Genomic DNA, 24,725 nt, shown 5'->3' with positions numbered 1-24,725 from the left:
GGAAAGCCCACATCGCTGCCTCCAACGGAAGGGCTCACCAAGATACTTTTATGGACAGCCTAAATTCTCAGGTATGTGTGTTCAGGAAAAAACAGATACTGTCAGTGTTCCAAACCATCATTCCCCAGCCTGGCATTCTCCAAATGTGCTGGGACTGGCACATCCAGAACTGCCTGCCAGCATGACAGAATTCTGGAACTTGCATGCCAGCAACAATAGGAGAACATCCATTTGGGCTGATAAGGCGAAGCCACTGTGGGCCTAATCCTTGCACTGTGTGAGCTGTGCACTGAAACAGCTGTTCTTTGGCACAGAATGCCAAATGGCCATCTGAGGCCCTTTGCTGTCAAACTCACTTGAGATGCTGGCATCACTGTTAGGGGGACTCTGTACCACAGGGCTACAGGATAAGCTGGTTAACACCATTGCTGCCATCATCTCGTCCATCTCCACTGCAGCATCTGGTTTCCTGCAATGACAGAAGGAAGGGGAGGGATAAGATGCTTCCTCCCACAAGAATCAACATACCAAACATCCTAGCAGAGACATCATTCACCAGATACTCCCATCTTGAGTGCTTCATGCTGCTTGCATTTGTTTCCTTGCAACGCTTTCTTCCTCCGGCACAAGTTAATCATTAATATGCAACGAGTAAAGCATTTTGATCAAAACCTCAACTTTTAACGAGCCATTGACATCTACAAATTCAAGCGAGTTCAGGACTTTTCTTCTGTACAAGACGTGGACTCAGGAAAGCGCTCCTGTCTCTTACATCTCCAGGATGAAGATTTCTAAGAGGTGCTCCTGACGTGATTTTTCAAGCAACCCCCACCCCTTCCCTGCTATTCATAAAGGCGTATCTCTTGAAGTCAGTAGGAAAAGCTTCTGCTGTCAGTTTTAAAAACAAGCAGATTAAGAAAAGTATTTGGGATTTCTTATTTATAAGGCTCCTGTTCTAACTTGGGAGGGGCTGGACCTCAGTTTAGATGTGCAGGCAGAAGAGATCTATCCCTACCAACTGCAGCAAAAAATAAATTGCAGCAGTTGCCTGAAACACTGGAAACCTGCATCATATAGAAGCAGCTTTTCAAGTTCAGTGCTAGGTATGTTAATGGGCAGCATCTCCCTTCTCTGACCAGTTTTCCTAAGCAACTGAAAGTAATATGCTTGTTTCATTAGGACAGTAGCAGGTTAAGCTTTTAGATCAATTCTGTTGGCATTACTGTCTCATTCTTTTGCACAGTTCATTTTGATGGTTTAGGATTTATTTATTTACCTAACTACAGTATTTATGGGCTGCTCCAATCTGTACAGACTCTAGGCAGCAAATGACAGTTCTAAAATACAATCATTAAAAGCAATCCATAACAATAAGTACAACAGTAAACCACCTATAATGGCTGCTCAAACATGACTAAGGCCCAAAAGCCCTGCACAAAAGGTAGTACAGCTTTAATTGTTTCTATAAAACAAAAAGGAATGGAGCTCTCTATCCTTCCAGGAGTAAGTTGCTCCATAAAGAAGGGCCACCACCAAGAAGGTCTGTCATGTAGACCACACCTTAGGTACTAAGGAGACTCTCTTTAGATGACCCTACTAGACAGGCAGATTTTATTTTGGCAAGACATTACTTGATATAACCCAGTACTGAGGGGTAAAGGGCTTTAAAAGTAATGGCCAGCACTTTGAATTGGGCCCCAAAACCAACTCATAAACAATGTAGCAACTTCAAAATAGGCATCATTCCACACTGGTGGGAGTGCCCTGACAACCATCTTGCTGTTGTATTTTGCACAAATCCAGCTATTGGGTGATCTCCAAAGGGAACCCCCCACAGAGCATGTGTACAATAGTCTAAATAGGTCATGATCAGGGTATGAACTACTATCACCAAGGTGTCTTAGCCAAGATATGATACGATTTTAGTTCGTGGCTGCAAATTATTTACTCATTTGTTTGAAATATTATAAATACTCTCAAGTACCACCCTTCAGTTAAAAAGGCTCCTAGAGTACCTTATGTAAGATCAAGTACAAACAAAGCTGTATTTGCCTTTGTGCTTGCAATCTAATAAAATGAAAAGGAAAGAAAACAGCAAGGAGGAAAACTGCTTTCTGCATTTTGTTTCAGTCGAGAAAAAAATGCTATCAAAATGCAGAAAATCCCTGTTATTATGGAAATATTATGCAATATTGCGTAACTACAGCCAAACGAGCATTCTAAACCACCCACCTTTTTGGTACATCAATATTCCTAGAAACCGATCTCAAACTAGATGTTACGGCAATATCTGCTGAAGATGTGGAATGCTCCATTACCACAGGGACCGCACTGTAGTCCATTGTTGTAGGGGTTCCATGGTCCATCTCCAGTTTGGGGAGAGGTGATGCCCCAACTTCAGCCAGTCTCACTTCCTCAGCTTTCCTACTGACATAAAACCCCTTTTCCAGGAGCAACACCTTCACTTCATGACTGACTAGGTCATGGTACTCCACCAGCCCAGCACTCTCTTGCCCATTGTAAAAGACATATACCTGTAGGAAGAAAAGTCACTATCAGTCATAATACTCATAATATTGTGAATAATATAACAATATTCTCCAAATGAATACCCTGCTTTGTTGTCCTTGTTACCATTTTCCATGCATACATACATACATACATACATACATAAGCAAGCAAACAAGCCAAAGTCATGCAAGCCAAACCTACCAATAACTATGAGCCACAGCCTTCAAATGGAACCCTATGTTCAGAAGCAATGAACAGGAATAACCATGCTGCTCAAGCTTGTGAAGCACATGGCTGGCCATTATTAAAGAGAAGATGCTCCACTAAATGTCATTTTGATCTGTACCAAATCACAGCTACTGTGCCTTATAATGGACAGCTTAAAAATGCATTTCCAGAGCCCTGAACAACAGGAGAGGAGCAGGTTCCTTTCACTGGGATATATGCTATGCAGCCACAGAGTCATATCTACATGACCAGCATGTGATACATTTTGCACTCTAGTTCAGCTTCCAAGTGAAAGGGGCATACTGTGATTATCAGCTGACTTTCCATCAGCCTTTGTCAAATCTCTCAAAGAGTGTCAGAATGGGTGAATAAGCAGAAGCTCCTGAAATCTCGCCACCATACAGAAGCACACGCTCTAACAAGACAGAGCAGGTCATCTGGCCAGGAAAGAAGACCCAAAAAGAGAATGAGCAGCCCATGCTTGGCTGGTCCATGGAAAGCTGATATTTAGGCTCCCCAAAGGTCTTTCCCCTCTGCTACTTAACTTCCTAAAGTCTATTTTTGTATGTAATTTTATCTAGGCTAAGAAGGGCACTCTTGAGTTAGTTATTCCTGGGGGCGTTATTTATAGAAGGATTCTAATTACTATATGGAAAAACTGGGGAGGCTACAGTGATCAGACTGTTCTGAAAGAGTGGAGTAACAGGATCCATAACACTCCTTGGAAGATATATGCATTCAGTCAGTGTGTACAACCTGTATGTTGGTGGCCTCACGCAGCCCAGCACAGGGTCCAGTAGGGCCTTTGACATCTTCCCAAAATCATGACTGCACCTCTCCTTCTTTTTGTCCTAAGTGTCTGTGGGTGCCCGTGGGGGTCTGTGCAGGAGGGAAGGGGGTTTGCTCACATGCTTCCTAATTCATTTTGGGTTAGGAATCAACTGAGATGAGAGAAGATGGAGATCACTGTATGTGTACATGTTGCAGTTAGACCTAAATTAATGAAAATGTATTCATGATTAGGTTGATGTTCATCCTCCATCCGCTTTCAAAATCTTTTATGAAGCTTCACCCTTTCTGCAATGTGATCTCTGACATACTGTTCAAAGCCTGGCATGGGCTTTGGTCCAACAAAGGTTCCCCACACCCGCTGCATTAAAAGGTTTGTGCAAACCAGCACTCAGAGTATTTTCTCCAAAAAAATCCTCCCAAATGACCTTTAGCTTATGTAAATCATTATTTATCTATCTGCCATGCCTTTGCAGGTGTCATGCACAAGCCACATTTATTTGGTGAAAAGAAAGCCAGAAAATGTATCAAAAGGTAAAGCAGGAGCCCTATCACAACAGATCCGGGGGGGGGGGGCAGGGAGACTAAGGCAGTGCACTGAACAAAATCCCATCAAACTGAAAAGCTTGGGACAGGAATTCTGTCAGATGGAAAGATTAGGTTCACATAATATACCAAGCCATAGTTTGCTAAATAAACTGCACAATAACTGGGATTATACAAATGTGCTACCCCAAAACCAAGCAAACCATATTATGGCTTAGTGTGATGGGTGAACCAGGGCAACAACACTACAGGAATGGCTTTTAGATCAAGATTTCCTGAGTTTAAATCCCAATTCTTCCAAATGGGCCAGCCTAGGGCTATTGGTCTCCCTCATTGGAGTGTTAAAAAGGTAAAGTGGAGGAAAAACCATGATTCCAAGCCATTGAAGGGAAAAGGAAGCTACAATGTGATCAACAGATACAGGGAACCCCAGATACCTATTATTAGCAAGCTCCACCTACAAGGCTGCTACAGAACATCACCCACCTGCAAGGGGGTACTCCAGAGATAGAACTCCCAAGGGGAAGTCTGTTCGTATTTCAGCCAAAGTTTGCTGGTTGGTTGAACTGTTTGTTTTTGTAGCTTAGCCTTGGGTGACATGCAGCTGGGACTTGGCAGAATCTACCCACACAATCTTGAAAGCTGTGCTGGCACCCTTCTGAATCAGGCTACACATCCCCAAAGCCTTAGGGTCTCAAAGCCTCTCCAAGTTGTCTCCAACTTTCATTATTTTTAATATGACAGAAGGAGATGAGTATAGGGAGCAATCATTAATTGTATTTAATCTGATTTAACTGATGGTTAAATTAAACTAAATACACATTCATTTTTGCTATGACCCCACTTATCCCTGCCTCCTTCTCCTGCCTCTTTTCTGGAGCGCGGTTCCTAGCAAGCCACCAACTATCAAATGTGACCCCCCAACATGGTGCATCTCTGCCCTAAATAGCAATTCACCTAAGCAAAACAATGCTGGCATTTACAAGCTGAGGGGAAGGCCAATTTAATTTGGTCAGCTTTTGAGGATATATTTTTGTTTCATAAAGCTCCCAAATACTTTAGGCATTGGTCACTCTGAGTCTGTGGATGAGTGGTTTTGAATGCATTCTTTTTATAGTCCACTAACTCCAGCAACAGACTTGGAACCAGGATTATTTTTACAGAAATTCACAATAGGATTATTTCACATTTCCTCTTCTTCCCCAATGCCACCCAATGTTTCTCTCTGTGTCACTGTCCCCTAATGCCACCTTGATTTCACACTTTAACCCAACCTTCCCCAATCTGGTCCTTCCAGATATGCTGGGCTTGGTGCCCATCATCACCAGTCAATATGGTCATTTGGAAAGGCAACCTGTCCTTGACATTTAGCAAAGAAAATATGAAATTAACAGCAAGGAAAGGAGATAACATGCCACACATTAAGTACCCCATTTTTTTTCAATATCACATGCATCACTTAACACAGCAAAGGAGAGAACAACAAAATGACTTGATATGAAATCAAGCTCTTAAATCTACAGAAGCTCGTTGGTAATTCTATCATATGCAGTTAAATCTGCAATTATAGAGCACATTAAAACCCCAGGGACACGTGACACTAAAACTTACCATTTATCTTTTGGGATATCGAATGGATAAAGCATTGTAAGAATAGCCTGTTCCACTTGATTCATTTACAAAAGTGCAAAATCGCTGTCCATTATTTCTACACAGTATCATATCAGATCTACAACTGGGATATCAATCAGGAAGAGGGTCTCATCTGTTGTGGCACCCATTCTTTAAAATACCCTCCCCCTGGAAATAAAGAATGCATTGTTATAATTTAGCCACTTGCCAAAAATGTTTCAATTCACCTCCATGCTTGTGTGTTTGTAGTGATGCAACTGGGAACTACACATAGCCACTGTTATATTACTTTACGTGTTTTAGAGTGGTATTTTAAATGCATTTAAAATTTTTATATACTGACAGAGAATGCTCTACACAGCAGGTGACTTTTTTTGGGGGGGGGGTGCCTTCAAGCCACGTCTTGATTTCTGGCAACTGCCTGGATAGGTCCCTGCAGTTTTTTCAGCAAGATTTTCAGAAGTGGTTTGTCACTGCCTTCTTCCTAGAGCTACGAGAGAGGGACTGGCCCACCCAGCTGGCTTTGTGTCTAAGGCAGGACTAAAACTCACGGTCTCCCAAATTCTAGCCTGCTGCTTTAACCATTATACTATATTATACTACTGGCTGTGAGCATGAGACATAGGGAGACTATAAGTAAAGAATAACTCAACTTTTGACATTAGTGGCTTAGGACAGTTGGATGTGATTTACTCTGTTCAGATACAGTGGGGCAAAAAAGTATTTAGTCAGCCACCAATTGTGCAAGTTCTCCCACTTAAAAAGATGAGAGAGGCCTGTAATTTTCATCATAGGTATACCTCAACTATGAGAGAAAAAATGAGAAAAAAAATCCAGAAAATCACATTGTCTGATTTTTAAAGAATTTATTTGCAAATCATGGTGGAAAATAAGTATTTGGTCACCTACAAACAAGCAAGATGTCTGGCTCTCACAGACCTGTAACTAATTCTTTAAGAGGCTCCTCTGTCCTCCACTCGTTACCTGTAGTAATGGCACCTGTTTGACCTTGTTATCAAAGGTCAAAGACCGTATAAAAGACACCTGTCCACAACCTCAAACAGTCACACTCCAAACTCCACTATGGCCAAGACCAAGGAGCTGTCGAAGGACACCCGAAACAAAATTGTAGACCTGCACCAGGCTGGGAAGACTGAATCTGCCATAGGCAAGCAGCTTGGTGTGAAGAAATCAACTGTGGGAGCAATAATTAGAAAATGGAAGACATACAAGACCACTGATAATCTCCCTCAATCTGGGGCTCCACGCAAGATCTCACCCCGTGGGGTCAAAAGGATCACAAGAACGGTGAGCAAAAATCCCAGAACCACACGGGGGGACCTAGTGAATGACCTGCAGAGAGCTGGGACCAAAGTAACAAAGGCTACCATCAGTAACACACTATGCCGCCAGGGACTCAAATCCTGCAGTGCCAGACGTGTCCCCCTGCTTAAGCCAGTACATGTCTGGGCCCGTCTGAAGTTTGCTAGAGAGCATTTGGATGATCCAGAAGAGGATTGGGAGAATATCATATGGTCAGATGAAACCAAAGTAGAACATTTTGGTCTAAACTCAACTCGTCGTGTTTGGAGGAGAGAGAATGCTGAGTTGCATCCAAAGAACACCATACCTACTGTGAAGCATGGGGGTGGAAACATCATGCTTTGGGGCTGTTTTTCTGCAAAGGGACCAGAACGACTGATCCGTGTAAAGGAAAGAATGAATGAATGGGGCCATGTATCGTGAGATTTTGAGTGAACACCTCCTTCCATCAGCAAGGGCATTGAAGATGAAACGTGGCTGGGTCTTTCAGCATGACAATGATCCCAAACACACCGCCCGGGCAACGAAGGAGTGGCTTTGTAAGAAGCATTTCAAGGTCCTGGAGTGGCCTAGCCAGTCTCCAGATCTCAACCCCATGGAAAACCTTTGGAGGGAGTTAAAAGTCCGTGTTGCCCAGCGACAGCCCCAAAACATCACTGCTCTAGAGGAGATCTGCATGGAGGAATGGGCCAAAATACCAGCAACAGTGTGTGAAAACCTTGTGAAGACTTACAGAAAACGTTTGACCTCTGTCATTGCCAACAAAGGATATATAACAAAGTATTGAGATGAACTTTTGATATTGACCAAATACTTATTTTCCACCATGATTTGCAAATAAATTCTTTAAAAATCAGACAACGTGATTTTCTGGATTTTTTTCCCCATTTTGTCTCTCATAGTTGAGGTATACCTATGATGAAAATTACAGGCCTCTCTCATCTTTTTAAGTGGGAGAACTTGCACAATTGGTGGCTGACTAAATACTTTTTTGCCCCACTGTATGTCTAGCTACAATTCACATCACCCCAGCTAGTACAGCCAAAGTGATGCGATGGGGATGAGTAAACTACACAGCACCAAAACAGGAAGGGTATCTTGTGGCAGTATTTGTATGAAAAAGAAATAAATTGTGAACACTGACTTGAAATGTTTGTTAGCACAGAAACAAGATAGTTCCCCCCTCCAAAAAAACTGACTTTTATATTTGCAGATATTTTTTTAAATATTAACTCAACAAATGTCCTTAACACCCATTGATTTGCTGTATGTTAGCTGCCCTTGAAATCAATTCATTAACTTGAGCTCCTGCAGAATTTTGCTACTAAAACTTCAGCTGTAAAAGGCTTGAGATGCTTTCTCCAACCTGGGAAATTCTGGGAATTGTAGTCCAAACATACCTGGAGGACACCAGGGTAGGAAAGGCTGATCTACACCAAGGCTGAAGGAATTTTATTAGTTTCCTATTTAATTTCCAAGTCCAAATTAATGGATTGAAATTAAAATATATAAAAGAGCAAGCCTTCCATTATTCCATCCATTGGTTAAGACTTTCTCCAAGTACCAACAGCACAATACTTTATACATTTATAAATGAGATGGACTTCTCCATGATGGCACTCTAACCCTGGAACACCTCTCAAGGGTGATGTAACTGGCATCAGTAGCAATCCTGCTCATTTTTGAGCCTCAACCCAATTTTTTTCAGTTTGCTTAGGCATTTTACTTTTTAAAAAAAGAAATTTATTTTCTTGCTTGCTGACTGAATAAACCTGTGTGGCTTCTTCATACTGCATAGTGTTTGTCAGTGACCGCCCTGGCATCTCTTTTGGATGAAGGGCAGTTTAGAGTCATCACCATAAAATTCAATACCTTTTGGCCAGGTCGCAGCACTGGCCAATTTTGGTTCTGACTGCCAGAGTCTTCAACGTGTTCCTTGAAGTGGCCATCCTCATATGAACCAAGGTGAGGAGATGCTTTGCTGTGTTCCGGCTGCAGGGGATGACCGTGAGTTGTCATAAGCATCCCATCCCCCAGCAAAGGGGGCGCAGAAATGCGGGCACCCAACAGGGACCGCTTCCCCAGCCTCCTGGACAGCACACTCGCCATCGCGGACACACTGCAAACAATAAAGAAGGCAAGGACGTTAATTCTTGGAAGATGGGCAGTTGACAGTGCGGCCTGCAAACGGAGCCTCCGGCACCTCTCTCCCAGGGGTAGTCAAGGGTCACACTTAAAAAGGGGGGGAGGTACAGAGGTCTCAGGTTGGCAGGACAATACTGCAAAGTAGGCAGGATCATGTAATATATTTGGTGAGGCCAGGATATTTGGATTTTTCTTTGGATTTGGGGGATATTGGGGGCATTCATGGAAAGCCTAGTTAGAATGTAAACTCCAATCTTCTTGCATTTCCTTCATCAGTCTCTGATGAAGGAAACCATGTCTCTGATGTTCAGAAACAGCAGGCACAGCAGGTGCTGAGAGCCACAGTAAAGGGCTTGGAGACCACAGTTTGCCAGTTTGGCATCAGACTTCCCAAGCACAACCATCAGGCCATCCTAAGGAAGCAGAGCTTTTATAAAGAAAATCACACACACACATAACTCCATACATACATTTTTACTTTATGGTTCCTGGATGCCAACTACAGGCAGCAGAAGCTCTGAGGAAATACAGCAAGCCCACAGTATCTGAGGGACCAAGAAAAAATGGGCAAACATTCCTGCAGTATGTAGTTCTATCCTGCAAACGAACATACAAGCCAGTTTATCCAGACATTCGCTTAAGCTAGCCCAAATGAATGTGGGAGGACTTCACAGTAAGTTGCACACCTTTCATGACACTCAGGAGAGGCTTCTTCAATGCCTCTGCAGTTTGCTTTGGAAAAGCCCACAACCCTATCATGGTATAATCAAATAAGAGTCCTCCACATGTCGGAGTTCTGAAACTATTTTGCCCGGAATCAAGCCCACCTAGAAACAGACATCTTGCCCCAAGGAAGTCCTGCTCCCTAACTGCATCCACACATGGGTTCAAGCCAGAAGTGTATTTTCAGTCAAAACAGTTTTTCCTGCAATTTAAGCAGTGAGGAGAAAGGAAGGGAAGAGATGCAGCACTGAGTTTTTGCAATGAAGGGGGGGAAGGAGGGAGAGTCCTGTGTTTTGCATTAATTAGGGGGTGCTTTGTGTCAAAAGCCAGTTTAGGAATATAGTAGACAAGCAAAACCAATACCCACACATGTCCCATGGGACAGTACTGACAGGAAGCTCTAGCCCTGAAGCTCAGGAATGACTTTTTCAGAACTCAGCAAGCCACTGCTGTGTAAACAGAAAGTTGCACTCATAATTCAGCCTGTTGAAAAAGAAATGCTTACAGTACAACCCACTATTGGGCATGCATAGTCCATAGCAGAAGACCAAACATGAGATTCCAGGACTGTATGTGGCCCCTAAAGCTCTGGGCAAGGATCCCAGAGATCTGGTGTGATCTAATTAACGTGACAGAAGATGGAAACTATGAAGTACCTAGCTGAAGAGTCTTCCTTTTAACCAGATTTAATTGTAAGGAAATGCAAAGGAAATCAAACTCAGTTTTATTCTGGCCCCTCCCACTTCTTTCTGAACTCAACCTACTTAAAGGCAAAATATGGGGCCTTAGCCTGGAAAAAAAGGCTGTGTGGAAGCCTGGAATTCACCTGAACCCAGAGCTCACTACTGGAAATTACAATGAAGCACTGACTTCCGGACATGCGTGAAATGCCCAGCTCTTGGCCCAGAGGACAATCACAATGATTCCCTATATAGCTGAGCTTAAAGGAGTGAAGTCAGTTTAGTTTGCTTTCAATGTGCAATTTCCAAGCTGGCCTGAACTACAGCATTTGTTTAGGAAATTAAGAAATTAACCAAGTCAAGAAAGAGGAGACAAAAAGGAGTATGCGGGCAGCAAGGCAGAAGGTAGACCTTCAGCCACACAGCCTGCCTTCTTTTAAATTCTTCCCCTCTGACAGCACCTTGCCAAACTGAAATTCCAAGAATTATTCCTGTCAATACTGGCATGTTACATTATACTTTAGATATTAATAACTGGAGAAAAATCCAAGTTGCAACCACCAGGTCACTGCCCCAAGACAGCTTACAAATGAAACAAAAATGGTACAGTACAGAAATCGTGCGAGCAAAGATAAATGACAGAAGCCCATTTTTTAGAAGTTTCCTCTTCTGGTCCATTAACAATTATAGTTTGGCAGGCTCTAAAAGAGGTACCTAACGCTTTGGGGGTTGCTTGTGGCTCTGGGGCATCAGGTTCTGTACCCAGTAAGCCACCTGCTCCATTCAGAGCTTAGCTGGAATTTGTCCTCCATGTTTCAATTTGTATTTACTGGCTTCATTCAGACCATCTCACCTAACTCCCTTTTGCACTTGGACTAGAACTGCCTTCCCCAAATTGGACCCTCCAGGTACACTGGGATTAAAACTCCAATAATTTATAACCAGCTGGCTGGAACACATCTGGAGGGGGCCAATTTAGGGAGGATAAGGCTTTACAGACAATCTGGATACGGAGTACTGGTTTCTCCAGTTCAGAAAGCAAGCTGGCCTTCACGGGGGCAAAATGCAGGATGGTCACTCAGTAAAAAGGCAGGATGCAAATTACTCTAATCAGCTGAAAGTTATCTGTTGGTTCTGAGCAAGTTCTATTCCTTGGTTTCATCTGTGCAATGGGGTTGCTTCAATTCTGCCCAGTAGCTGTATTGCTTTCATTACAGCATTGCTCTGACAAGTAAGGACTGTTGGGTGGAATCACAGGTTTGAATGCTTTAGAAGCAGTTACAGCAACTACAGCTTTAGGAAGCTACTTATATCATATTATAATACTGTTACCCTTTAACTGAGCTTCATATCCTTGTGATTTAACAATATGGTTTGGAATAGTATTTATTTATCCTCATCCACTTCAAAAAGAGAATTGGGAAAACAGGTTAGAACTTCTCTCTCTTGCATATACCACTTATTTACATGCATGGGGAGGGTTGCAAAAGGTTTCTAAAAAGCCCTCCTGATATTTGAGGAGTTGTCGTCATGTTCACCTCTTTGTTCTGGTACTTGGATAGGCTTCCGTGAATGGTAAATGAAAGAAATGGGGAGCAGGAATGAAAAAGGGGGCTTGGCTAAGCTTTCTTCCTAGTCCCCATTCCATTATTCACTTCCAGACTTAACACTCTCAGCACGCAACATATTGCTTCTGGCAAGCATACCTGTAAGACCTGGATCACTGGATGGGTAGGTGCAATAAGGTACGCCATGTTGTGTATTGTACACAGGAAAGGCCTCAACCCACCCTGCTCCCCACAGAGTCACAGCAGGGTTGCACCCCACGGTAGGATAGTTGCCACCCAATCCTTAGGAAACCAAGTAAGGCAAACTTCAACAGAACCTAAATCACAGACACCAATTTACCATTCCCACAATCCTCTACAAAATTGTATTAGCTAGCAATGGGAGCTGAAATCTAAAACATATGGGGAGCATCCCTTAACAGTACAGATTACCTAAAAATATGAAACTTATTTTTGAGTAAACTTTCATTGGGTCACATTTTTAATCTAATAGCTCTTCCAAAATTAAAATCCCAAACTGCAACCTCTACATAATTCATCTAGAAATATAAAATCCATCCTGTCACTTAAGAGCTTTCCAGGAGTTGTAAAACATACGCTTTCTTGACTGTTTTTAAATCACCTTATCCAATGGATGCATTCCTGGATGACTGCCTAAAGCACTGTTTCTCAACCTTGACAACTTTAAGATGTGTGGACTTCAACTGACTGGGGAATTCTGGAAGTTGAAGTCCACACATCTTTAAATTTGCAATGTTGAGAAACACTGGCCTAAAGAAACAGGGGCTGTTTTGAAAACCAAAGATCTATATTTAAGTATTTAAAGAGCTTATGTCAATATATATTAGTTTACCCCCATTTTCTGTTTTGGCAATGGTGGTCATTCTAAGTTGTGTACAACCTCAGAAGCCCTTACTTTCAGCCAAGAAATCTTTCTGTAATCTGCTAACCTTGAGGAAGGAAACACGTTGAGGCATTAGCATAAACTTAAAGTGAGTGTCACAAAAAAACCAAAACCAAAAAAAAAAAAAAAAACCCCCACAGAAAAAAACACAGAAAATGCTAGCCCACCCTGTGTGGCACAGCTCCACCCACTTTGCATACCTACCCACCACCAAAACTATCCCCTCAGCCAACCCAAACCTGACCTATCTCTGCATTATGGCATTACAGTATAAGGATGAAAAGCCTTGAAGGAAGATATATGCAACTACAATCTAAAACATTACAACTATATGCATCAGTCATAATAAAAGATCTAGAAGGGAGGAATGCAACCTTTGTTTAGGCCAAGGGCCATATTTTACCTTTGAGTGACGTAAGAGAAATAGCACTCCAAAATTAAGATAGGTCTAAGACAAACATTAATGTTGATTTAATTTGATTTGCATTTCAAATTAAGTGCATTTTATTTAAAGTGATTATTCCCCATATATTTCATAATTTCCCCTTTGGTTACATTACCCAAAACTCTCAGGATTACCTGAGGTTCCAGGTCGAGTATCCCTATCTGGTCTTGAAAGAGAATGGTTTTAGCTTGCTTTAACATAAAGCAGTTACATCTACTGTTTGCACATCAACAAGAGGAGCAATTGAATGTTAAAAGTAGATCAGATATATACAATCCTGTAAGGTAGGTCAGAATTATGAAACCTACATGGTAGAAATGTGGGGGGGGGGGATGAGGCTGACGGCAACCACCCGGTAAATCCTTAGCTGAGATTAATGGAAAATGGGGGGGGGGGTGATGCAGAAGCTGTATTTTTACAGGCTGAGCAGCAATGGGGCAGCCTCTGAAGCAAACTTGTGCAGCAAAGTTGCAAGACCATCCTATGCAGATTTATCTAGAAATAAAACACCCCCCCCATATATTCACTAGGACTTCCTGCCACCTCAGCCTCCTAGGTATATTTGTAGAGATTACAGACACAGTTCAACATACCATTAGGATAAGGATTGACAGAAGCTTAACTCTCCCAACTCCGAAGTCATTCCCTCTGGCTTTAAAGGGCCACAGCATTCCCCCTCTGCCTCAGCCTGGCACTGGAGAGAAGCAGGCAGCACAAAAGGGTTAACAGTGAGACTCTCCAAGAGGAAAAAAAGCAGGGTTTAGGAGCTTTCTTAGAAGGAAAGCCGGAAGCCTGCAAACTTAAATCAGATACTATATCCTCAGCATATTCCTGCAAGGAGGCAGGGAGAAGTCTGTTAAAGAGGAGGAGTGGCAGTCTTGCCTGGAGGCAGGGAGGAGTCTGTAATGGAGAGCCGGAGAAGGTGCAATCTCGGAAGAGAAAGAGGAAAGGTGTACCTACTCTCCTTGTGAAGGCACTGGCGGCGTTATTCCTCACACTTATAAACCCCCCCCAGCAACAATTTATCTGTCAGTGTTCAGGCACATTTATAGAACGGTTTAGCAGAAGCTCCACCCCGCAGGCTACAAGGGAGATCCCCGCCCCCCCTTGCAGAGTGAACTTGACTTCAAAATTATTCCAAGAGAAGAAAAGTTTGCAATGTCACACTGAACCCAATCAGCACTGCACGCAACCTGCTTCAACCGCAAACTGGTAAAACCTGCAGGGAACTCAGTGGTAGAGCTGATCCTTTTTGCACAGAAGCACTGGATTCCCAGCCCAGCATCTCCAGTTCAGGCTGGGAAAGAGCAGTCTGAAACCATAAAGCCTCACTGCACAATACAGACAAAGCTAAAACAGATTCACCTTGATCAGATTTAGGACAGCTTTCTATATCCCTTTCTATATTTCCCCATCACATCCCGGTGCAAAGAAAACTTTGAACAAAACACAGAGGCTGGGTTCACTAGGGTTACCACATCTGGGATGCAGAAATCCAGACAACCACTAGTTAACAGCAAAGGGTGGCACTTTCCTGTATCTTTTCGCTGCCATCTTGCCCAGATTTTCAGAGCCCAGATCTGATAAGCATGGGGTTCACACAATATGCTATACCAAGGTTAAGAAAAAATAGTCCAAACAAATATTACAATGGGATTGCGACGCTCATACAATGTGCTTAAACTAACAGCTGGCTTCCCACAATACAGTGAACCACAATCTACAGTATCATGAAAGTGTGGTGTGAACCCAGTCAGCAAGTTCCAACAGCAAGTCTACTAGTCTGCGGTTCTCTCAAATGAATGCAGATCTGCGCATGCGCACACACACACACACACACACACACACACACACACACAGCTAGTACTTCATTAATGCAAAGGACAGATCTTATCATAAACATCAAGAACCTGCAAGGCGGTCTTGGGGCCAGGAAGGAGTTAGAAACACCCTCTGCATGGACTCTGCTGGTCCCCTTAAAAAAGGAATCACCAAAATCTCCCAGGCCAGCCAGAGGAAGGTCAATTAGCAGAAAGTGGGTGCTGTTTCCCATCAGACCCACAGAGAAATGTAATGGGCAGCATCTCCCTAGTCCAGGTATGGGCGCCTTGCTGCACTAGGACCACATGGAAATCTCAAAGCCCATTACAAGCATGCAGGTCAGACCTTTGGCAAGAGCAGCCCGTCCAGTTCTGTTGCCTGGCAAAGGAGAAAGAAGGAGAGAAGGAGGGAGAGACTCTGATGTCAAAGGGAGGAAAAAAGGAGGCTGTTGAAAAGAAGATGGTGGCTCAATCTACTCCTGGCCCTGCCCCTGCCCATTGCTTGCTTAAGCCCCAGTCCCCATCGCCGCATAATTTCTTGCAGATCACCGCCAAAGGAATGCAGCTCTCAACAATAACAACAACAACGATAACAACGACTGCCAAACTACACCCTTGTCTCTCAGATTCAATGCCAGATACCAAAATCAAAACACCATTAGGAGAAGCACAGTAGCTACATAAGCAAGAACCGTAGGTACAACAGAAACTGTTCTTGCAACTCTCTCTGAGCTGTAGCACGTTTAAATTCCCTGCCATGGAAAAGGATCTCCTTGTATACTGATGACTAAGAGATCAAAGAGAAAGTTAGCCTTCTTTTTGACAGGCTGAACATCACACCAGCAGGAGTTGTTCCTGAAAGCAAATTACAGCACACTATTCTTTCCCCCCAAAACTCCTTATACAGGCTACAAAGAGGGTCTGAGGGATTTTTCTGGAAAAGGTCAGCCATGAGGTTGGAAGTGGACAGACTGAATAGGAGAGAAGATTCCCCAAGGAGAAGGTGTCTCTGGTTGAAAGAGCGTTCTGCCTCAGCAGTAGGTGGCAGTATCAAGCCAACACTGGCTGCCTGCAGAAAAGCTAAACAGGATCAGACCTCCTTGGTGCCTGGATGGGAGGCCACCAGGAAATCCCAAGGCTAAGGCTAGACAGGGAAGTGGAAAAAATATCACAAAAGTAGGCAGTAGCAGAGCACTACCATAAGGTTGCCAAAGAAAGGACAAGCAGTCACCAAGAGTCAAAGGTGGCTTTACATTTGCTTGTGCCACAACCTACCCATCTCAGAAGGGCCCTCCACATTTTGGTATAGCTTTGCAGGGTCTGCCTAAAAGTGAGGGGTTTTGCTTTCAAGAATATTCTTCCATCAGCACATTATATCACCCAATGTTCAAAGTGGGGAGCCAGTTTGGGGTAGTGGTTAAGGCATCAGACTAGAAACTGGGAGACCATGAGTTCCAGTCCTGCCTTAAGCCCAAAGCCAGCTGGGTGACTTTGGCCAGTCACTTTTTCAGCGCTAAGAAGCAAGCAAAGGCAAACCGCTTCTGAAATCTTGTCCAGGCAGACGCCAGGAGTCAAGACTGACTCAAAGGCACCCCCCCCAAAAAATAAGTGTTCAGAGTGGGTTCCCCCAACCTCTTTAAGTAAACCTCTGAATATCTGGGAAAAGCAGATTCTATCACCATTTGAAACATGCAGAAAACCTTTTCCTGTCTGCAAAAGTTTCTGAGTCCATAAATAATTTGTTAATTCCACCACATAACATGAGTAGGGTAATCCTGGTGACTCGGAAGAAAAAGAAGCAGCAAGCCATTTTTTGGAAAGGGGCTTCTGCCTGGCCTCCTAAGAGGCAGTAACTTCTCTGATCACTGGCTAATCACAAGCTTAGACAGCAACATGGACACCAACAGAGACCAGGGAGAAATGGCAGCAGCCCAGGAGTCACCACCCCACTGCACAGGGAAAGGTAGCCAGGCATATCACCAGCCATCGAACAGGTGTTAGTTAACTCAGAGGACCAGCTTTCTACAACATGCCAGAGAGGGTTCACGACCCCCAGATTGCACAGCCAGGAATATTGGCATATTGTGAGTTAAGTGGTGTGACTTGGAGAAGGCCACGGCTCCCAAGCAGATCTGAGATACGCTCCAAGTTACAAGGAGGCAGCATAAAGAAGGGGTGTGGCACAGATGGGGGAAAAACCACCACAAGTACCAGGAGTGAAAGCCTGTGTGGTAACGAAGTGGGGAAGAGGCATGCTGCTCCCTACATTTGGGCACGCTCCCCTTCCCACCCCACCCTGTTCTATTTCATGGCCAGAACAGGGCCCAGACAAGCTTGCTCATGCCAAAGATTCCCCATTAAGAGGTGCTGTTCTCTCTCTCTCCCTCTTCCACCCAGCAATAAGCGAGATTCAGGGAAAGCAGCATCTGCTGAAATGCAACACCCTGGCTGTGTTCACAAAACATCCTTACCCAGGTTGCTGTATTAAACATTTCTGGAGGATTTGCACAATGCTCTGAGCCATAAAGTAACCAAGCAGGCTAGATTCACACAACATGCAAAGCCACCAAGCTCACCTCGTATGTTGTGCAAACGCAGACACTAGGCCTTTCACTGACCAATGTAAGTTATGAAAAATGTTGAAGTCCTCCCCGCTCTCGACAGCAGAGCTCCAAGATGATTCACTGCTAGGCAGGGAACACTCAGAACATGACCTTTTAGTTCTACAATTCACCAAACTAAGGCCCATTCGCCTAAAAAGTCCTCCTAAAATTTCCTCAGCCGAATACCTAAATCTCTCCTAAAACAAAGGTACAGGGACACAGGTCTGGAGAACCAGAAGGCTGGCTCGCAAAGAGCCATTTATCTGATTGCTTACAGGAGCATTTTAACTGCACATTAAAACCCCACACCATTAGTAGCAGTGAGCCCTGAGCTGCAATCTCAGTGAGATTTACTTCTGAGTGAACACATTCAAACCTGCACAGCGTAATGGAAGAGAGGGTGCATGACAAATGCCCAGAAAAGCGCTGCCCAGAAGCTGAAACCTTGCGTAGCTATGCAAAAGCTAACAGCTGCACAAGTATATTTATGTTAGGAGTCTGTGAGAAAGAAAAACGGCAGCGAAGGGAGACAGCTGCAGAGACCTACAAAACAAAACATAAAGTTGCCTTGTGCTAGCTCCACTGTTTTGGCCTTCTCAACTACTGGAGGGTCTTCTCATCTTACTAGTTTTCCAAAGATGCCCGACGCCCTTGGCAGGCGGAGAGAGCCAAGGTGTTGCGAGCTGCTCAAGACCTGAGCGGGACTCAAAGCCCTAGAGCAATCACAACGAGAAAGACCAAGCAAGCATCCCGAATCTTATGTTCCAGGACGCCCCACTTGTGCAGAGCCGGGAAGCGCCTTGAAGTTTGACCGGCAAGACTAAACTGCAGAATCTGGACTGAGAGGCGGGGTCTACGTGACATGGCCGCAAGAAGAGGGGGAGTGGCACTTTTCCTCCCGGGGCAGAGCCCCTCTGCGCTGAGTGGGCGTGTCATGTGCAAAAAAGGGGCGGGGCAGGCGCAGCTAGAAGGCAGAAGGGGGCGGTTTGGCTGGCTGTGGGGAAAGGGCTGAAGCGGGACCCAGGAGCGAGGGAGGAGGGCGGGACGGCAAGGGCCCTGCAGAGACGAAGCAAGAAGCGGGTGTTGCCTTGCTCTGCGCTGTTCCCGGTGCCAAAAACTGACAAGACCGAAGGAAAAGCTCCCATTAAAAGGAGGCGTGGCAAACACGCGTTGATCAAAACACACGCCAGCTCGCACAAGAAGGAGCGGGCTACCGTGGGATCCCGGGACTAAGTAACCGCGGACAATTAAGAACAGGAGCGAACCGACTGCGGGTTTTAAATAAAGGGGCGTGGACGAGAGGTTAGGAATGCATTGGGCTGGAGAACCAAGAGTCGGTCTCCCTCCCGCTCGCCTCTGGAGGGCTGGTCTAGGGCGGAGGAAATGCAAGGGGACTCACTCACCACGCCGAAGAAAACGCACAGCGAAAATCACTTAGCGTGGTGCAAGGACAGGCATAAACGACAAGAGTAATCTAGATGGCAAGCTGGTAGGCGAACTGTTAGGGTGCCGAGGACCGGGTCAGGGCGTTGGGTCAGGGAGCTGCGCGCAAAAGAGCTCACCCTTTTTCACCCAGCAAGCTCCCTCAACCGGCGGGAGGGGAGGGGCAGATCAAGTGCGACCCGCGAAGTTCGGTTCGGCTTTGCAGCGGGAGGGAGCGGGATAGGAACTGCACGCAAAACGCGCGGCGGCGAGAATGCACGGCCCGTGGCAGGTTGCGCGCGCACACACCCACTCCGCTTGCACTGGCAGTCCCCGCTGCTTGGGCTTCTCGGGCCTCTCTCCAGCGGCTGCAGCGCCCCCGATTCCCCCGCGCGCGCAAGGGGGGTGTGCGCCATCCCCGCCGCCACCCGCGGCGCTCCTCCGCTTACCTCCAGACGCCGCTTGCCAGCTCCGCTCCCTCCTTCCTTTCCGAAGCTTGTTTTGAAATTCACCTTCCCCTTCCAGCTCCCTCCTCCCTTTCTCCTCCCCTCCAGTCCCTCCCCTCCTCTGTCCCCGGCACAGGCTGCCTCACGTACGCGGCTGCAGGCAGCCCCCGGCCTGGAGTCCCGGCTCGGAAGGGAGGTGCTCGCTCTGCGGTGGCGGCGGCATAACAGCGCGTCGAGAAAGCGCGCAAAGCCAGAACGCAAACCACGCGAGCGGCACCGAGAAGCCGGCTGGGAGAGCGCCCCGGCAGTTCTGCACACATCCGCCAGCCCGCGCGGCTACAAAAGAGCAGGCGTCAGCTTACTGGGCAGACAGCATTCAGCGGCAAGTGCCACCAGCCGCGCATGGAAGCCCCGAGGCGTGTGGCGGACCGCCGCTGCAGACAAAATGCTGGCTCAGGTGAATTTCTGGTTCCTCGCACACTCGAGGAAGGTTTTATTGCCACTGTAGTTCCGACGCTCGGATGATATTGTACCGGGGACATTCTGTAGGACACCGTCAACGCGCCTTGCTTGAGAACACCTCGGGGGGGGGGGGGGGCAAGAAGGCCAGGAGTCCCTACGTATGTCAGACTTCAAGTCCCATCATTCCCAGCTGGCACGATCCAGCAAAAATATTCTTGTTCAGAAAGAGCTAAGCATGATGGATATTTGACACGTTTTGTGCTGCTTTCTACGTAAATGCATTTCAAAGTGGCTTACAAAATATAAAATACTTTAATGAATGCAATTAATAAAAGCAATATAAACTATATTCATTAAAAAGGTGGGAGGAAAGGAAAACAAAAGCAAAGACCGCTTCATGAACTATCGGTACAGAGTGAAAAGGTACATTTTTAACACTGAAAAGTTAAGACAGACAAGCTCTGAAGGAGGACATACAACACAGAAATTTGACAAACCATGGAGAGACGCCCAGAGTGCAGAGGCGGAGCAAAATATGTTGCATAGAGGCTACCGCTGCACGTACAAAGGGGGACACACAGAAAGCCACGTTACTTGTCAATTAAATGACTCAAAAATTACTAGCATATATAGAATTGCTGCATTATAGCAAATCAGGCCATTGCGGATTTTTAAAATCCACTTCTTACGGATTGGTCTGAAGGCATGTTCATTGCAGAAGAAATCAGTTTTATCCAAAGAAGCCTGCCATTTTTCACCACTGAATTTGCCACCACTGCAATTATTCCTCTTAACACACATATTAACAAGTTGTTTGCCCCAGGGGTTTGCAATCATTTGTTTGAAGAGACACACCTACACTGCAAACAGAAGATGGAGTGTAGCTCAAGACTTTAGGAAGCAATGCAGGAGCCTAGAAAACTGAAGGAAAAGGGGCTGTCAAGCTAGAACGTGACACCTTTGACACCTTATTGTATTTATCAGCTTAATGCTGGAGAGCTCCTTCCTTGCGCATTTAAGAAATGTTCAGTATTCCTGGCTGCAGGGCAAAAACAGAAAACAAATTTCTATTTGTATTTTAAGAATAAGCTCATTTGTATTTTTTTTAAAGATTGAACTGGACCAGATGGGCTAACAAATTTGAGCTGCCAAAGTGCACCCATTTTGCCACTGAATTTCAGCAGCCCAGGTCTCAAAGTGTGGGTGAAATATACAGGGGCCATATATGGCCTGGTCTGAGGCATTCTGCTTTGCTATAAAATAGTTCTCACCATTAGGAAATCTTAGTTTTTTCTAGAGAGATGTAGCTGCCTTATGCCAGGACAGACTATCAACTATCAACTTGGACTGGCCGCCATTTTCCGGGGTTCCAGAGAAAAGCCTTTCATCTCTCTCACTATCTGATCCTTCTTTCCACTGGAGATGCCAGAGTTTGAATGTGGGGCCTTCTATATGCCAAAAAGGGCCTACCTCTGGGCTAGGGACCCTCCCAATCTTTTCCATAAGCCTCAAGGATGTGCAAATTGTGAGTCTCTTGCAGCTATATATCCTACATAATGCTGTAAGATAGCATTATCCAGCACAATCACTGAGAAGCAAGGTATTTCACAAATACAGGAAAGAGATCTGGGGTGGGTATCTATTCCATTAAATTGAAGAGTGGGGAATAAACTGTTGGAAAGCTGCAGTGGGCAGGTCATACAGTGAGTAGAGCTCATCCACAACTTTGGTAGGGCAGAGATTCTCCATTTTCCCTGTTGAGGAGAAAAGGGTGGGTAATTTTCAGTTTCTCTTCCAAAGTATACTAAACCTATTTTAGAATTTAGATTACAGTTCTGTGTGTTTCCCACCACAAATGGTGCTGTTTTTTGGCCATTACGCTGTTGAAACCCACAGAAACGGGCAGAAGCAGCTCTGAAACCTGCAAAACTGTAGTTTTGGGGTTGAATGTGTTCTGTGGGCCACCGGTTGCCCTCTTCGGACTTGAAGCAACCCCTCTCCACCATCCATTTGCTGTCTAGAGCAGCCTTCCCTAACCTGACACCTTCCAGATGGGTCAGGATTACAAATCCTAAACTTCTTAGGAGCTGGAAGTTCTAGAAATTGCAGCCCAATCTATCTGGAGGCTCCAGAAAGGCTGCTATGGGGCTTTCTGTTTACACAATTGAGGCTACTGTCAACAAATACAAATTCACACATGTGCATTCAGAGGAATTTTCCCCCAGTTCTGTGAAAGAACTTCTCTTATCGCATACTGTGATCCCTTTGAGAAGATGAGCTACAAAGTGGGATAAAAGTCTCAAAGACTAAATATATATGTTTGCAAAATAAAGGAAATCAAGACATCTTCATTAGCCAATCTTACTGGAACAACAGGGGGTTCACTTTCTTCCTAATACTAGAAGCAAATTTATGCAGACATTGTAGAAACATCCAGAAAAGTAATATACAAAGTATTATGGAGCTGGAGTTTGCTTCCTCTGAAAAACAGCTCAACCTGCCTCCGCCAACCCTGTGCCTTCCAAATGTTAGGCTACAATAATCTTCCTCCACCAGCATGGCCAATCCACATGCTGTCTGCAGAGGTCGGTGGTCAAACGCACCCGCAGCTGCCCCTTGGGAAAAGACTCAGATTCTGCTTTTCTTCACGTGGAAAGAGCGCAACTTAGGCAAGCTGCAAGGTGGGGGGAGGAAAAGCCGGTTGAACATGACAGCCAGTTGTAAAAATGCGAAAGATGTGAAGAAAGTAAACACGGGGAAGCTTTCTCTGAAAATATTAGAAGCCGGGAACGTGCATCGAGGCAGATCGGTGAGATAGTCAGAACCCAATTAATGCTTCTGCACTGAACGCCGAATCAGTTCGGGGAGCTCTCCGGCGTCAGACGAAGCAATGGCCGTTGGCTTGTAACAGGAGTCCGAAAGGACTGGATAATTTCCAGGCAGATGAAGCAACTAAATGGAATAATGGATCCTGCCCATGCAGAAGCGATGTATCTGCTAATACTCGCTTCTGTCGACTAAACACCAGCAACAGTAAGGCGCCGCCTTCCAGCCGCTTACAAGCTCCCTCCGAGAGCCACCTTTGCACGCGCCACTCAGAACTGTGTGGACCTTTGCTCTGCGCCAGCCCCCTCTTCGGCTCTCCTGTCGCAAGACCTGCCACCTTTTCAGCGCACACCCACGATCTTGCCTCAATTTATTTACCAGTCCCGCCAGTGCACGGTGGACTTTAGCAGGGCCTGTCCAGGTCCATCGCTGCACCCATCGTCTCACCTTGCTGGTGGCTCCTCCCGGGGCGGGGGGAGCGGGCAGGGAGGCCTGGCCGTCTCCCGCGCGCGCGACTCCACGTGCTCCCGACGCCAGGCTTTGCTTCTCGCCTTCTTCCTCCTTGCCGGCCGGGTTAGAACGGCTCGGAAAGATCTGTTGTAAACAAGCTGCCCTCATGGCCCAACCCCTCGGCGCGCATTGGCTGCGCGGCTCTATTTAAATACACGCCCCCAGCCGGAGCCCTGCAAAAAATAAACACCGAAGCCCAGCAGCCTCGCTCTCCTGCAAGCGCCTCGCTGTCCTCCCCCGCCTTCACCCACTCCTTTTCGTCCAGCGCTGGTTTTAAGCTCCGTTAAACTCCATGCCGCGACTGCGAAGCTTGGGAGGAGACAGCAGGGTTTTGTGGCGTCCCCAGTTTTTCCCTCTCCGGCCCGTGAGGGGATTCTTGTCCCTGGTGAGACAGGTCGTTTGACGTTATTCCCGGTCCCCCTGTAAACCCAGGAAGCTCTGATTGGGGAAACGCCGCTGTGAACGTGAAATAATTTCTCATAAAAGTGACCTGTAGCGGCATTAGCACCTTATGGCTGTAATGTAGCAGCTAAACAAGGAAATGATACACCAGCGTCTCCTTTTTATCTTGAGCCTGCCATTAGTAACCATCTGTAGGCACCTGCTTTTGTCCAATCTTATTTGCAACGTAGGGGAGACCAGCAACCTTTCTCTCAGGGTTATTTGTAAGGATGACTGGGATCAACGTAAAGATGGCCTGTGGCAGCCTTCCCAACCAGGTGCCTTGCAACTATAACTCCCGTTGTCCCCAGGTACCACGGCTGATCTACAAAGATATAATTGCTAAGTAGTATTAAGCATTGTTGTAGCCTCAGGCTTCATCAGCTAGAGTTTAGTACATCAAGTTAACTACTAATCCTCATGTAAAACATAAACCCAGGTGTCTTTCCTGATACTAATACAAGAAACTAAAAAGCTGGGCCAGAATCCAGTACTGCTGTAAATGTGCTAAACCACAATTCTTCAGGAATAATAAAGGAAAGCACATGCACACTGGTGGATTCATTTTTAATACTGGATAATCAATATCAGTGCCAAATTCTGTGCTAAGTGCAGTACAAAAGAGAGAATGCCTATTTTACAAGTTAAGGGTAGCAATGGGGCATGGTGCTGGCCTATGAGGAGAGTGCATTAGCCCCAGA

The 24,725-nt window shown here is 45.4% G+C and overlaps 1 protein-coding gene across 5 annotated transcripts in view; it reads right to left on the bottom strand.

The window, feature by feature from the left end:
• Window positions 1-23,632, bottom strand: part of ZNF395 (zinc finger protein 395) — a 38,401-nt gene extending 14,769 nt beyond the window's left edge. Inside the window, exons 1-4 of one of the 5 annotated variants that reach the window (XM_025165258.2) lie at window positions 23,521-23,632; window positions 8,902-9,148; window positions 2,233-2,534; window positions 357-469 (exon numbers count right to left, since the gene is read on the bottom strand). In XM_025165258.2, coding sequence (XP_025021026.1) covers window positions 357-469; window positions 2,233-2,534; window positions 8,902-9,138 — 652 coding nt within the window. In that variant the 5' untranslated portion in view covers window positions 9,139-9,148; window positions 23,521-23,632. Of the gene's footprint in view, window positions 1-356; window positions 470-2,232; window positions 2,535-8,901; window positions 9,149-14,087; window positions 14,229-19,479; window positions 19,614-19,788; window positions 19,911-19,935; window positions 19,959-23,520 lie in introns of those variants that run through there. The other 4 variants (XM_088152151.1, XM_007425959.4, XM_088152149.1 and 1 more) reach the window with 4 other exon arrangements.
• Window positions 23,633-24,725: the final 1,093 nt, after the last annotated feature.

This window comes from Python bivittatus, unplaced genomic scaffold (assembly GCF_059951505.1).
Source record: "Python bivittatus isolate LINGU-HERP-01145 unplaced genomic scaffold, Pbiv_v1 ctg000690_np1212, whole genome shotgun sequence".
NCBI lineage: Eukaryota > Metazoa > Chordata > Lepidosauria > Squamata > Pythonidae > Python > Python bivittatus.
This window is presented reverse-complemented; position numbering and strand designations above follow the sequence as displayed.